Raw genomic sequence first — 17,255 nt, 5'->3', positions numbered from 1 at the left:
CAAACCCAAACCCCGAAAATAAAGCCCTAACTCGGGAACAAAATTCTCACCATAGTTACCATAAAACTCTCATCAAAACTTATATGCGACTACATCTTGTCGCCATCAAGAAAAGCAGAGAAGATCGAACACGAATGTTTTATGTGGAAAACTCCTCCAAAGAAGATAAAATCACGGGCAAAGGAGGCTTCGACTTTTCATTAAATTAGTAAACAAACTAGAATATAATATGGACAAAACAAACCTAAATGTACTAAATGTACAAATCCAAACTCCTAAAACAAAGCCCTAATTCGAGAACAAAATTCTCTTCATAGTTATCACGAAACTCTCACCAAAACTCATATGCGACTACATCTTGTAGCCATCAAGAAAAGCCGTTGTTGATTGTGATGTCTAAATCAGGGTTATAAAGGCCCTTTAAATAGGCTCAATACTAATAACCCTGAAGTAATCAGAGTCCAATTGGGAGAAGAAGCCCTGTTGAGTTGTACAAAATGTGGTTGTATAACATCAGGAATCGGCGTGACATGCTAGCTCTCCTCATCACAACGTCGTTGCCACGTCCATTGCCAAAAACCGTTGCGGAGTCCCGACGTCGGGGACCTCCTCGTCCCAATGTCGAGCCTATTTTGGCCCTTATTCGGTTGCTTCATCGATTCTCGTCTAAGGTGCCTGCAACGTGTACGATAAATGCGAGGCACGCCCCCACATATTTTTATATTACATACACAAATAATTATATTTATCAAATATATAAATAAATTGATGTATTTATTTATTCAAATGCATATGATTGAATCAAAATCAAAGTATTATGCATACATTTGAACCACAATCAAAGTTTCATATGTATAATTGCACTACAAAATTTATGTATCAAATTGCAATTGAATCAAAACCCAATTTTTAACTTTTGAAAGAGACCAAATATGTTATTTTTATATGTAATAAAAAACTAAAAAGATTAAATTAAAGTATTAATGTTTGAAAGGGATTAAAGTTGAATTTGTACCACAAAGTACGTCTGTTTGTACCTTGTGGACCCTTTAATCGGTTATTATGTGCATATAAAATTGGATTTAAAATAATAAAATGATTAAATGTTTTAAGCTTTTACATACTAAAATGTTTTTCCATCCATATTAAGCTATATGGATAAGTACTAATGCTTTTGTAATTATTCCATCCTGTCCTGTAAGAAGAAAATTGTGTGTGTAATAATCCACGCTTCAAAATTATTGGAATCGGTTGGACTACCAAACGCCTAGACAGTGAGAACTGAGTGCCATCATTGACATGATATCTTTTCCATATAGACCGTGCACCAAAAGGGAAACCATAGTACTGTAGTATTTCATGTTATTTGGATGATGGATATATGCCTTTGGATATCTCATATAATTCATGCTGGAGGGGTCCTTACACATGTCGTAACCTAATGCGTTATTGTTGTTTATAAACTATGAGAGTGGGATATGTTAAAAGGAGATGATGCAGAACCGCTGGTTAAAGTGAAAGGTTAGGACCTACTTTTTTCGCACGAGTGATTGTTGTCTATTCGAGGAACCCAATAGAAAAAGGTATCCATGGTGAACTCGACAACACTGCCTATTGTTTTGAATATGGTTCGCTCTTTGATATCGAACAAATAATTTATCCCTCTAAAGGGTATTTGCGTCAGTCTGCATGCATGGCAAATGATCCTTTCCCTATATTATAAATTCTATGGAGGATCCGAACGAATTAATACATCATGAGCAAAGCAGCCATTTCAATGAGTAGAAGAAGTGCATCAGAAAACAATGGCGCCGGTGATGAGACCGGAAGGAATAATCAATCTTCAAAGCTAAAGCTTTTCGGTTTCCCAGTTGCAGCAACTCCTTGTGACAACAGGAGATTCGAGTGCCAATATTGTCACCGAGGATTTCCCAATTTTCAAGCTTTGGGTGGCCATCAGAACGCCCACAAAAGAGAGCGACAGGAAAAACTGGCCTCTTCCTTCACTGCCCACCATCATCAACGGTTTCTGACCACTGGCCATGTTATCACTGCGCGTTCATTTCGATCAAGGCCGTCGCTTTATGCCAGATCAGGGTTCACAAACTTGAGCCCAAGTGATGAACATGCGGTTGTCTTCTGGGGTCCCTCACCACCGTGTACGCCTATAATTCTAAGGGGTCCTCGTTCTTTGCACGTTGTCGGGGTGCAACCCAGTGAGGGACCTTTCCTAGTAGTACAAACTGAAGTTGACGTGGGGTCTACATTGGATTCATTAGTAGCTGCGGATGTAAATGAAGAAGGTAACATCGATCTCTGTTTGCGGCTAGCACCATCTGGTACTGCCTCCACATGATCCACCGCTCCCGGACTAACTCAACAATCTATAATTGTAGTTGCGACCTGATCTTATGCTCCTTGTGATTTTAGCTCTCTATCCTTTACATATGCATCCTAATAGACTATAATAATCTAATTATAAGCTTAAACTACTAAAGTTGCTAAGCTATTAGTAAGTTTATATTTTAGTCACTAAATTTTAAAAAGTTATAATTTAATCATTGAACTATTACAAGTTGGTCATTGACCTATTAGGTTTCCCAAAGACATCAAATGCGGGGATGAGTAAATTTACATTTTGGTCATTGAACTACTAATAAGCTTACAATTAGGCACTCAATCTTTGCACAATTACTCTTTAACCTGATAATCCAAACAATATTAACAATTCAAGCCTCAAACCCTAACAAAGTGATAAGTCATAAAAGTAACATATTTTAATTCCATTCTTAATGCGTTTTTTGGATGATTAATTATGTAAAATAGTGAATTTGATTCTATTGATCCTTTAAATTCATGTTTCTATACTTAGGAGAGCATTTGGGAGTGAAAAGAGCGAAAAACGAGCCAAAATCGGGCAAATAGAGTTGTTTCCAGGATCCACATGGCCTAGCAATTTCCACATGGGCTGACCACACGCCCATGTGTCAGCCTGTGTCGATATCACACCCTGCTTTCCAAATATGCAAAAAAAAAAAACCCAATTTTTAGGCTTTCTGAGCATTCTAAAGTCTATAAATATCAATTAGAAGAAGATCTAAGAGAGCACTCAAAGAAGATTGAAAAGAACACTCGAAGAAGGCCATCGAAGCCAACTCAGAAGTGGATCTCCTTCAAGATTGAAGATCTCCTTTTAACTTTTTTTGAAGTTTTATTGAATTTCTTTATGTCTTGTGGTTTTTCTGATTTTGAGATGTTTTCATTCAGATTTATGAACTAAATTCCCTAAATAGCTAGGGAAGATGAAACATATGATGAATCTTATTATTTGATTTCTGATTTACATGATAAATACTTGATTCTTGTTCTCAATTATGTATGCTTATTTCATGTTTTAATATTTTTAGGATATTAATTCATATTTAATGTGCTTATTTCAATGGAGCAAAAGTCATTGTTTAAGAGTAGATCTAGCATAATTGAGTGGAGTTGCATGCAATCCTAGAAATAGGACGACATAAATCTATCGGATTAGAGTCAAATCTAATAGGGGAATTCATAGATCGATTTAATGCGACAATAGGGGTTTTAATTAGAAAGAGATTTCAATTAATCAACCTAGAGTTAGTTGTTCTTACTCTCGAAAGAGATATTAACATAATTTAGGGATTTCTACGGATCAAGGCACAAGTGAATAAATCGTTTAATTTTGATTCAGAATAATAAGTGAAGTCTAGGTGGATTCTTTCCTAGGTATTGTCTTTCTCATTGGTTATCTTCGTTTATTTTTCCCATTTCATTCTCTGTTGCATTCGTAGTTAAATTAGTTTAGAAATTTTAGATTAAAAACAATCACTCCAATTTGTTGGCTAAATAATAGAAAAACGGTAATTACTAGTACTTTTAGTCCCGTAGATACAATATTCCCTACTCACCATAGCTATACTATTGTTCGATAGGTGTGTTTGCCTTTGTCGTAATTATAGTTAGTTTAATGACCATCACAAAGCCATTATCAACCCCATGCCTCATCTCCGACCCAATCAACTCAGCAACCCTTTATTTTTAACCCAATCATCATTTTCCATTTATCCAAAACTATAACCTAAGAAAATATACAATTAAGTTATTTACACACTGTTACCCCAAGCTAGCAACCAAATATCACCATAAGCTTTTATCAAAAAAAAATCACCATAAGCACAATAAAAGCAAACAAAAATACCAAAAAACAAAGCAAATAAAAAAGAAAGAAAGTTTCCTCTTTCAACAAACCCCAAATAGGACCTATAGAAGCAAAAGGGATAAAATAAAATCAGAGGAAAGAAAATCCAAATATCAAAAATAAAAAGGAGACTCAAATGTATCAAATTCAGTCAAGAGTTAGTTAGAGAGTTCTAAGTGATAGAGACTTAATCAAAAAAGTCAAGGAGAAAGACTTGTTGAGAAGAAGAACATATCAGAGTTAGGCGACCATCTGACAACGGTGCATAGAGATCGAAGAGCTTCTCCATTAGGGCTTTTCAATGAAGTTTTAGGCCATTTCAAGGAAAATTAAACCATAAAGTTGAAAGAAGGGAAAAAACTCTGATTCAGTGTGTTTATTTGCTAAAGGAGGAGGTCGAACGATGGTGAGATTATTGGAATGCAACTGTGATAGAGGCCCGTAAAGCCCTAAAACTTTCAAATAGCTTGGTGACTAACTTGTGACCGAAGTATAAACTTACCAATAATGGAGTGGGCTTTTGTATAGTTTACCCTATGATGAATAGTGAGTTAACAACCATCAAACATTCGTTAGTAACCTAGCGACTTAATGACTTAAATGATAACTTTCGAATAATTTAATTACCAATTTGCAATATTTTAAAATTGAGTAACTAAAGTGTAAACTTACTAATAAGACGTAGTTTACTCTAGTTATAATAGATCAAGATTACCTTTGGTTTTAGGTTGAATCGATTGAACATGACTATTCAACCATTTAGAAAAATTAAAATATATATATGTTAATAACAATTAAGAAAATTTTATAAAAAATTAAAAATTATATAAAAATAAAGAAATTATGAGAAATTATATTTAAAAAATCAAAGCTGAAAAATCAAAATATAATGGAAAAGGCTAATTTTATTAAGACAAAAATATGATTTTTAACTGTATTTTTAATTGTTTTTTAGTTTGAATTGATTATATTTTCGATTTTAGGTCCAACTGTTTGAACAAGACTCTTCAATTATTTATAAAAATTAAAAAAATTATAGAAATAAAAGAATATTAAAATTATAAAAATGTTTACAAAAATCAAAGATGAAAATGAATCAAAAGGCTATTTTTTTAAACAAAATCTGATTTTTAACAGTTGTCTAACTTTTATCTTAGAAACGATTTTCATTTAAATCCTCATCTAATTTAACACAAGCATGGAATCCTCAAAGTTGCAATCAATAGGCTAAAGTGCTTAAATGTTACATTTAATATTGGGTATTATCTAATTGGATGAGCTGAGGAAACATAAACCAGGTCCCTCTCTCCTCATCTCCATAAAAAACCATCATCATCTTTTTTGTTTTCTGATATTTCTGTAAAGCTTTGCCCATTTCGACATTAATGGCATGTATTGGTGGAAAATGGAAGCTTGAAATGCAAGCAGGGGCCCTCTTGTAAACCTTTACTCGCTCCCAAGGAACCGCACCATGGATAAAAGCTTCCTGTTTTATCTCTTCAGACAGAGCCACTTTTGCTCATACATGTGCAAGGAATTCTGGAATAGAATAAATACTAGTCATAAGAATTTATATAAGCAAATAACCGAATTGATACCATCTGGCTCTTGTAGCTCAGTTGGTTAGAGCACCCGTTTAGTAAGCGGGAGGTCTTGAGTTCGACTCTCAACAAGAGCAAGATGTAATTTATTTTCTCTTTTGGGGTCTTTAATTTACTTTCTATTAAGCTTCCACCAAGCCCTTTGTAGCTCGGCTGGTTAGAGCACCCGCTAGTTAAGTGGGAGGTCTTGAGTTTGACTCTCAACAAGAAGAGCAAGGTGCTTTATATATCCTCTTTTGAGTTCTGACATGTAATCTACTTTAGTCATAAAACTTATGGTTCTTTTAATTACTTTCTATTAAGCTTTCAGCAATGCTCTTATAGCTCAGTTGGTTAGGGCACCCCTTTAGTATAATTAAATTAAAATTTATATATAATTTTAAGATTTATCTTTTAATTTATAATTAAAATCTATAGTCTCTTTATATATTTAACCTAAATAACTCCTAATTAAATTTTTGGACAAGAATCACTCAACTTTTAAAATTTTATATTCAAATTTAACTGTAATATATACGTGTCTTCCTTTAATTTTTGAACAATATGATTATGATACATTAATACATTGATTTGCATTAGAAATTAGTATTATCATTTATTACTAAAAACACAATTGTTTAGTACTTTATTTTATTTTTGTTTAATAAATTTTTAATGAATTTGTCAATCACTAGGATTAATAGGGAAGGAAGGTAGCGGTTTACACAATGGTTTGTTTAGTGAAGGTAGGGACATGAATCTCTGGTGAAGGAGTTTATTTTTTCTGGCAGAAAAAAGTGAGTACGTGAGTGTGTGGGAGTTGTTTGCATGGTCCTTTTATAGTGGGAGACAAACTTCACTACGTGTCCTCAGGCAATTGATATGGAAGTTTGATTTGATACTTTTGGTAGTGACGATGATACTACGTCCTAAGATAGGACGCTTGGTAATCAATGAATTTGGACTTCCATGCTGGTTGGTAGGTTGACTATGCATGCTCCTTTGTGATGTCGGTTCCGTCAGGAGACACGTGTCATAATCTCTTTAGGTACACCAAAAGGTCTATGAGGTCTACTACGTAGGTATAACAATTGTCCCCCAAATGAGAGAAGGTTACAAAGTGACCTTCTCGAGTCTATTGAATAAGTTCGCATCATAGGTGTAGATATTGAAGGTTTGGCTAGCTAATTAGAATTTCGTTTCAAAGCACTATGTACTTTATGTGTGCTTTTATTTTATTTAAGTTCTTATTTATACATGTATCTATTTTTGAAATTTGAAATTTGAAATTTGAATTATTGAGGCTTTTTAGCTTTTGTTGGATTTATGGTGAGGTAGAAAGATTCATATATATATTCTTATGTATTTAATGATGAAACTGTTGAAGCGTGCGACATATTATGACGTATTTATTGGGTTCCCAATGTAACTGTCATTATCATTACTATCAAGCTATACGTGTCAAGTTATGATTGGAGCAATTTTTTGCGTATGAAAGTAGTGCACACGTGAGTGTGTGGTAAATTAGTAAGTTTCGAAGTGATTTAATGGTTTTTGCTTTAACTTATTTTATCATATTGCTTTTAACATATTGTACCACATGTTATTTTGATGGTTTTTTATGTTTAAAATGGATAATTGAGGTATGGAAATGAAAGGTATTGATTTTGGCATGAAAATAGAGCATTTTGGCATGTTTTGGGGTCTCCTGCACATAGGGTGCGGTACCCTTAGAGACAAGTATTGATACCTAATTTCTAGAATGAAAAAATCTACAATAACTTAGCTAGGGTGTAACACCCCTAACTCATATCCATCGCCAAAACAAGGTTACGGAGCATTACCAGAGTTTACAAATCAAATAAACAAACATTTCATATAATATAACAGTCATGTCAGAAAACAATCAAAATCAAACATATTGTCCTTTATATGAGCCCTCGGGGCCCAAAATACGCGTTAGAAATAAGTCGGGACTAAATCGGGCACTCAAAGATTTTTCATAAAACATTGGAATTTTTCAAAGCTGCAGGGATTACACGGCCGTGTGACTCACACAATCAGGAGACATGCTCGTGTCTTAGGCCGTGTAGGCATTCAAAATAGGGACACACGGTCGTGTCTTAGCTTGTGTATGTGCCCGTGTAACTCACTGACTTGGGTCACACGGCCAAGTCACATACCTGTGTGCTAGGTCGTGTGAGCATACTGACTTGCATTCTTAAAAAGATACAGAGGACGCACGCCGTGTCACTTGGCCGTGTGTCACACACGGCTGAGACACAGGCTCGTGTCTCTGCCCGTGTGGAAGAGAATAGGCTATTTTTCAAGCCACATTTCTCACCCAAATTGACATCAACCTAGACTCAACAAATTACACATCATCAAGCCATAATAAGACATTCAAAACAAGCTAAAATCAAGTCTTAGACATGTATTATCACCACATACAACCAATATGCCCTTAGGCACCTTAAATGACAACTTAGAAACTAAGCATCCAAACTTACCTAAATAATTACCTAACAAAGTTACCCAAGTTTACTACAATTCAAATACATACATACATATATTGTCGAAACCATTTTTTTGAAAGTTTGAAAATGGGTATCGATTTTGAAAATAAAGATTGGGAGTCACCACCGATCTTTTATTGTGGTGTGATCGGATCACCTTGAAAATAATTTTAAGTTTGCGAATTTTGAGAAAATAAGTTCGGGAGTCGGTTACGCACGAGGAAGGGTTAGCACCCTCGTGACGCCCAAAATTGGTACCGAATTGATTGTTTAATGTCTTAGTGTTGAAATTTTGAAAAGATTTTAAAGTACAATTCTTTTAACCTGAATAAATTGAATGATAAAACACTCTTATGTCAAAGAAATAAAATGTCACACCCAGTGAGTTAGGGCGCAACATTTTTAATCTTCAAAATTAAGTTTATCTTTTAACTTTTAAAACCTATGCATTATTTTAGAAGGATATTTGATCATTTGGGTCAAATAAGAAAATCAAAACCCAGTAAGTTAGGGCTCGATTTCACTAAATTCCTAAATATCGAATATCGTCTTTATTATTATTTTAAAAATTCTCATCTCGAGGAATCAACATGTCATGTCCAATACATTAGGACACAGCGTATCGAATTCCCGAGAATGAGCTTTTATTTATGTGTTTTGATTAAAGAAAATCTTTGATTATTTAGATTCAACAAGGAAAATTGGAACCCAATACGTTAGGGCTCAATTCCTTCGAAGATTCCAAACTTCGAGTGTTTTGAAGATTTTTGAAAACTTTTGCATGAGATAACTTTGACATTTGTAATCTTTTTTAAAGAACGATTGAATAATAACGTATAACGCGAAATAATAATTCATAAACTAAAACATACACTAATGAATAGCAAAGGTACAACATATACGAATAAACAATATCATATACATAGGAGCAACAATTTTATATCCTACATTATGCAAATACTAACATCCATATTAGCAAGTAAAATGAAATAAAAGTTAATTTTAAAAAAAAGTAATAAGCGAATTAAATGAAATGTAACAAGTTTTAAATACCAAAAAACAACATGGAAGAAGGAAATTATATATTAAAATAAGTTTGAAATGATATATATATATACGAAAGTTTGAAATAAATCAAAATATAGCTAAAACAAATACTTCATAAAATAATAGTATCCCAATAAATTTAAAAATAGATATTATTCAAAATACATAAAATCGTATACATATGTTAATTTAAATAAGTAATACATGAGAGGAGAAAAAAAATTAATAATAATAAAGATGATAATATATACACAATAATATATATATATATATGTAAAGAATTTAAAATAAACGGAATATATAAAATAGGGTTTTTAAAAAAAGAAAATGGCTACATGTATAGAAACAGTTAAAACACATAATTTGAAATCAATAGTATTTTATGTACATACATATGTATAATAAAATAATTTAATAAAAGTAAGATAATAATATATAATAATAGGGATATTATCATATAAATCTTTAAAGATGAAATATATAAAAGTAGCTTTTAAAAGTAGATTATAAAATAAAAGTTATTAAAGATATATTAGATTAGATTAATAAAAATAATTCACCACAAAGTAAGATAATAATATATAATACTAATAAAATAAAAGGATTTAAAAATAATAGTGTATAATAAAGTAATATACATATGTAAAAAAAGGTAACCGAAAATGTAACCAAATATAAAAATAATGTCAATAAAAATAACAAATAATAATAATAATAATAGATTAATATTAAACTTATTAAAAAGAAACAAATAACACAAAAAAGGATTAAATTGCAACTAAAATGAAATTAATCGAGGAATAATCGTAAATAAAACAAAATAAGGGACAATGTGCAACGCACGAATAACATGGAGGACTAATCAAAAATATTCCCCGCCCTCTCAAAACGCAGCGTCTGAACTGGACTAAATGAAACAAAAATAAAATGTCTGGCCAAATTTAAAAGAAATAAAAGGGTTGATCTGAATACGCTATAGTAGCAGGAGGACCATTTGCGCAAATAACCCACTGAGGCAAAAACGCGGGGATCCTTCCCCGGGTCGGGTCACCGCGCGGGTCGCACGCCTCTAAACAGCGTCGTTTTGACGCTAGGAACCCTAACTCAAAACGACGTCGTATTATGACGTTATTTAAACGAAATTTTACTTAAAAAAATTGCAACCCCTAAATTAAAAATAATTGCTTTTGCCTCCATTGGGGTTTCAGTTACTCGTCTCTCTGCCCGAATTTGCCGCTCCTTCGCCATGGCTCCGCCACGAACAGTGATTTGAGCCGACGAGAATACGACAGATTCCTGGTAGGTCCCCTTTCTTTCTCCTTTTATTCTTTACTCAGTTTATAAAAACAAATTAAAAGAAAAAAAGAAAAATAATAATAAAGATGAGAAAAGGGAAAATCCGAAACGGAAACAAAAAATGAAAAAAAAAACCTTGTATTGATTTCGTTTTTGATACAATCTTTGTATGTGTGTGTGTTGATTGTTTTTTATATCGTCCGTGTCTATCTTTGAGTACATCTTTGGGTTCTTATAACCCGAAAACAAAAGGAAAGATAAAATCAAACAAAAATACAAATTTCCTTTTTCTTTTTTTTCTTTTTCTCTATTTTTTTGCTGTTTGTTTGTGTGCTGCGCAGGTACGGGTAGGGAGGCCAGCTGGAGGCTCGTGGTGGCGCTACGTACGAGAGATGCGTGTGGCTGGGGAGAGGAGGCCACTGTTGCGGCGGCTGGAGGGAAGTGATGCTAAAGGGCTAGGGTTTCTGATTCTTTGTGTGGGGCTTGGGTCAACTTTGGGCTGATGGTTAGGGTTTATTTAGGTTTAGTTATAATTTTGGGCTAGACATTGGGTTAAAATGATTTGGGCCACGTTTGGCCCTTGTATTTGGACTGTGGACTTTGATTATATTTGTTTTTTCATTTGGTTTACTTTAGTAGCGGGCCGGGCAAAATTTGGGCATTACATATATCACTCATACTAACATCATAATTATACCTTATTCTCATACCAATATATAAGTTGATTATATTTACATAACCTAAACTTTGAATAAGACCATACGAAAGCCTATACATGCCATATAAACCTTATTTAACGTTTCAAAAACTACCAAGATAAGCTGGATAATGTGACTTGTGTGCTGATCCAATCGTTCAATCTTCCGATAATCTACAAAGACATTAAACTATACAAATAAGCTTAATGAAACTTATTAAGTTCGACGGGTTAAATAAAAATCTTACCAAACCTACTATAACAAGTCAAATAAATAAAGTCATTTATGTCAACTCCCTATCATTCACAACTTCATTTGATAAATGCATCTGTGTTCAAATCAAAACAAACATAAATAACATATCTTTCAAATTTATTAAATAAATTACTTTACCAAAATCTTTCCATTCGAAGAACGACTTACGGATCAGAGTACATCATCAACAGAAGCTCATAAAAGCTGGTCCTCCCAAATACGCCACCAGAAGCTTGAAAGCTGAACATAAGCTCAAAAGCTAAACAGAAGCTCGAAAGTTGAACAGAAGCTCATAAGAGCTTATCCATCCAATCACGCCAAACAGAAAGTAAAACACAAGAGTTAGCAACAAAAGCTAAATCTCGATTTTACTTGGGTAAAATGCTGATATCTCCCTCCAATACCATCATACACCAAATTGCAAATGTACTCAAATCTTGCGTTCAATTCAAACCGAATATTCAATCCAATATTATAATTCCAACAATAATTCATTGACAACAATAGAATAAATGCATAATACTATTAAAAATTATAAAAATTTTAAATTTTAACCGTACGGGCTTACCTGGACTGAATTGTAATAATTGTAGAAGTTCAGGGATTATTTCGCTATTTTTCCTTTTACACGAGTATCTACGGGATCTTGATCTAGAATATAAAAGTTACTCATTTATTAGAATATATTTCATTTCCAATTAATTTTACAATTAATACCCTTTTATTTTTCAAATTTATGCAATTACCCCAAACTTTTACAATTTTTGCAATTTAATCCCTTAATTAGTTAATCTATCAAATTAACTAATTTTCTTCAATCAATAATCTATCCAAATATTATATGACCTCATAAATTCCTTAATAAATCCAAAATTCACTATCAAACCCTAATATTTTAACATTTTCACAATTTAATCCTAAAATCAATATTTAACAAAATCACTTTATAAAGTCAACATACAACATAATCAAAGCTCTAAATCTATGTTAATCATCAAAAAATCTATTATTTATCAATATAAACTTCCAAAATTTTTAATAAAATCAAAAGCGAAGGTATGATTTAGTTGGACCTAATTGCAACATCTCAAAATATAAAAATTACAAAAAGGGTAAGAATTGAACTCACATGAAGAAAAACATGAATAACCAGCTTAAATATCTCTCTCTATGTTGGTTTAAGCGGAAATTGAAGTTGAATTTTCATAGGAAACTTTTAATTTCATTTGTTTGTTTTAATTTCATCAAAATTACAAATTTGTCATTCAATCTCTTTATTTTATTATTTTATCTTCATATTCCGTGTCATAACTTTAATTTAGGTATAATTGTTACTTAAGGCCTTCTTTATTTATTATTCAATCACTTAATTATTATAATTAGCAAGTTTTGCACCTTTTTCAATTTAGTCCTTTTTAATTAATTAACTATCAAAAAGTTAAAAATTTTCAATGAAACTTTAATACTACCTTAAGGACACTCTGTAAATATTTATAAAAATATTTACGGCTCGTTTTATGGAAACGAGGTCCCGATACCTCACTTTCTAAAACTATTTGACCTTAGGGTCTTACCACTCGAACCTAATAAATCATTATAAAACATAAATTACCAATTCAAAAACCTTTTTAAAACCATATTTGACTCATAAATATTAAATAATAATATTTACGAACTTACTCGCTGGGTTTAGTGGCCTCAAAACCACTATTTATGACACCACTTAAACATTGGGTTGTTACATGGGGTATGTTGGAAAATATGGACATCACATATATAATAAGGGTAATTACATGTTATTATTTACTATCATGATAGGTTAGCTTAAATTAAAAATGATCTATTTTGGTTGAGGTTTATTGGGCTTTAATTATTAAATAAAGTATGGGTTAAATATGTATAGATACTCTAGTAACTAATTTCTAATTGATGATGGGCTGATTAGAAATTAGAGTTAATGTGCCAAAGTTATATATATTAGGGTTATGGTCCCGAAATTATACACAATGTAAATTTTCTAATATATTATCCTTAGAAAAGAAGGAGTCACCTCCTCAAGATTTCTTGTGTGCTAATTTGAAAGATCAAATCTCAATATCCAAAAAAAGTTCAAGGAACCCATGGATTCAGGTACACTTCCGCATCTAGTTCTGTTATCGTTTTGTTTTTAATGATTTGACACGATAGATCTTTATTTGTGATTTATTAAGTTTTATATCATATTCTGATTTACGATTCTAACAAGTGGTATCGAGTCTCGTCATGTCAAATCGTTGGGAATTGATTTAAGGTTCTTTCTTTGAATGATTGATTCATAAATTTTCATGGGTTTTATATTTCGGATATATATGTTTATATTTGAAGGTTTATATTAAAGTGTTTTTAAAATTTTGATTATGTTGAATTCATGTTAAAATTTTAGGGTTTTGTTTTAATTTTTAATTTAGGTGATTTTTGAATTGATGGATTCAATTATAGGGTTTAGAATATTTGTGTAATACTATTTGACACCTGCGTTTTAATCTTTATTTGAAAATTTTGCGAATCAATTTATGTTTACAATCCTATATTGCATTTAGCTTTATAATAAATAAATAAAGATCGCATGATCTGTGTTTCAATTCGGTGATTGCATGAAGGTCAAGTCGGTGCTTTTGCTATATGAATATATGTATATATCAATCATGGCTTTTGTTTTTTCTTCATGATTTGTGTTTCGATTCTTAAGTTCCTATATACATTTTGATTATATATATATATATAATATGCATGTTGTTTTGGAAAAGTATATATATGATTATTGTAAAATATATATATAAACTAAATAATAATAAAATGTCCCATTTTACAAAGCCCAATGCAATTTGGGTCCAATATCTAATTACAGACCCACCAAGCCCCAAATTAACCCACCTAAAACCCAATGTCCAGCCCAAGTACCAGACCCGATTACAAACTCACTAGCCTTAACCAGAAACCCTAGCATCACAGCTTCCAGCGCCGCAGCCACCAGGGTTCTCCTTCAGCCTCACCCGCGCCTCCATACGTGCCACGTCTACCTCCGTACTCCAGTACCTGCAGCAAACAACAAGCCCAAAGCAGCAAAAAAGGAAGAAGACAAAATAGCGAAAAGGAATGAAATTTTTGGAATTTTCTCTTTTTATTATGATCTGTATTTTCGATATAAAAAGGGGAAAAAAACCAAAATGAAAAGGGGGAGAATCGAATGTAAAAAAAAAAAAAAGAGGGAGACATATTGAAATACAAAAAAACACAGAAATAAAAAGATCGACTGATCCTTTTTTCAGAGGTAATTCTCAGTTTTTTTATTTTCCTTCTTCGTTTCATTCTTACGCAAAATAATAGAAAGAGAAAGAGAAGTGAAGATTTACCTTTAGGACGGCCATCGCATCCCTGTCCGCTTCATCGCGATCGGAGTTTGGACGGGGATCGGGAGTTTTCGAATGGTGGCACGTTCGAGCGGCGGCAAAAGCTAGGGCAAAACCCTAGCAGAGAAATAGAAGCAGCTTTTTTTCTTTTTTGGGGCATATGTTACTTATATTTTTTTAATGAAAATTTTGTTTAAGTAGCAACGCAATACGACGCCGTTTAGAGGCTTGCGACCTGCGCGGTGACCCGACCCGGGGCAGGATCCGCGCATTCTGGTTCATTGGACTATTTGCGCAATCAGTCCTCTTTTGTTTTGTATTGTTCTAATTCGATTTTCTGCAGTTTTTTTCGATTTATATCGTATAGTTTATTCTGGTTTCAATTTGGTGCATGGCCAAATGGCGGCGTTTTCATTATCTGAATATTGGACTCTTGAACTTATGTGTTTAATTGATGTATTAGTCCTTATACTTTGGATTGATTGTAAGTTTAATCTTTTAGATGCTATAATTTCGATTTAATTATCATTTTTTATTTTATTTTTATTTCTCATTGATCTGATATTCCATTTATTTTTATAAGTATTATTGATCCCTATGGTGAATAAAGAAAGATTCCATTTACACTTAGTATTTTTATATATAGTATGATGTAAAATTAGTTTTAGTATTTATTTTAATATGTTTATTTATAATAAATTTTAAATAGTAGGATTAATATTGTTTCCAAATGTTTTTGTAATCTTAAGATACAGTTTATTGTTATTTTAAATTATTACTAACATATTTTGAGTTTATCATACATTGTTTTAAAATTTATTTATTTTATTTCTTAACTCTATATCATCATATGTTTCATCATCTATATATGTAAAAATTTAACATACCTTGTACATATTTTAATAATTCATTTTGTGTTATAACTCTTTTCATATATTTTAAATGCTATTGTAGGTGTTATTAAATTATTTCAAAAATTATATATATATATATATTATTGTTTGATGTTTAATATTATTATGGTTATAAATTTCAAAGTATTTTTACATGTATATATGAGGTTTAGGTCGATTTCATTTATATAATTTATTCATTTCAAAACCTATTTAAGTGGTATTTTTAAATTATATATGTATCGAGATTCTTACATAGTTATTTTATATGTATTATTTAAGGTGAATTAATAAACATATTTTATTTATTTCAAGTTCATTTCAAATGCTATTATCTGAAGTCATTATTATTTTATTTCAAATCTTTTTTAATTCGTGAATAATTTCTTTTTAGAACTTGTGTGCATAGATTTTGTTAGGTGAAATTCTCTCTTATTATCTTGGATATACTTTAGAATTTGATGTTCGATTGTCAATGTTAGCATTAGTATGATATTATTAAAACTATTATTTCTATTCTTTATTTGTATTTATTTATCGCTTATTTGCCACTTCTAGGTCTAAGTTTGAATTATCATTTATCTTTTGCATCACATATTTCTTTTAAAATTTCTCTTTTCATTCTATTTCATATTAAAAAGGCCTAGCGTTTATAATTCTCAAGAGAATTGTGCCCTAACTTACTGGGTTCCAATTTTTCTCGGGGAATTTAAATAGCCATGTGATTATTTTATCTAAACCATATCATTTTAACTAAGCATTTAGGATTTCAAAATGTCGGATCCTAACTTACCGAATGTGACATTCTGTTATCCTGATTTTAAAATAAAGGCAATGTTTGACGTTTAAGAATTTCGAAAAATCGAAACCTAACTTACTGGATTCTGATTTCTCGTTTGACTTAAATGACCGAACAACCTTCTCAAAATGCATGAATTTTAAATTTAAAAACTAAAAAGACATACTTAATTTTGACGATTGAATTGTTGCACCCTAACTCACTGAGTGTGGCAATTTATTTCTTCAAAATAAGTACATCTCATTATTCAACTTGGTTTATTCAAAACTTCAAAGGATCGTATTTCAAAATCTTTTTAATTTTTCGACCTTAAGACATTAAACAATCAATTTGGTACCAATTTTGGGCGTTACGAGGGTGCTAACCCTTCCTCGTACGTAACCGACTCCCGAACTTATTTTCTCAAATTTTGCAGACCAAAAATCATTTTTAATGGTGAACCGGTCACACCTCAATAAAAGATCGGTGGCGACTCCCATTTTATTTTCAAAGTCGATCCCCGTTTTTTTCAAATCCAAAAATGGTTTCGACAATTATCTTTTAATTTGATTTAAAGA

The 17,255-nt window shown here is 31.7% G+C and overlaps 1 protein-coding gene and 1 non-coding gene across 2 annotated transcripts; both read left to right on the top strand.

Annotated features, from left to right (window-relative positions):
- Positions 1-1,556: 1,556 nt before the first annotated feature.
- Positions 1,557-3,172, top strand: LOC105775534 (zinc finger protein 6). The gene is made up of 2 exons (XM_012598044.2): positions 1,557-2,303; positions 2,873-3,172. Exons 1-2 carry the CDS (start codon positions 1,757-1,759, stop codon positions 2,923-2,925), a joined length of 600 nt encoding a protein of 199 aa, XP_012453498.2. The 5' UTR covers positions 1,557-1,756; the 3' UTR covers positions 2,926-3,172.
- Positions 3,173-5,829: 2,657 nt separating this feature from the next.
- Positions 5,830-5,903, top strand: TRNAT-AGU (transfer RNA threonine (anticodon AGU)). Its single transcript has one exon. It is a non-coding gene; the product is annotated as a tRNA-Thr (tRNA).
- The last annotated feature ends 11,352 nt before the right edge of the window (positions 5,904-17,255 follow it).

The sequence above is a fragment of the Gossypium raimondii genome, chromosome 10 (genome assembly GCF_025698545.1).
Source record: "Gossypium raimondii isolate GPD5lz chromosome 10, ASM2569854v1, whole genome shotgun sequence".
NCBI classification, from domain to species: Eukaryota; Viridiplantae; Streptophyta; class Magnoliopsida; order Malvales; family Malvaceae; genus Gossypium; species Gossypium raimondii.
The sequence above is the reverse complement of the archived record's forward strand: the minus strand, read 5'-3'. Positions and strand labels throughout refer to the sequence as shown.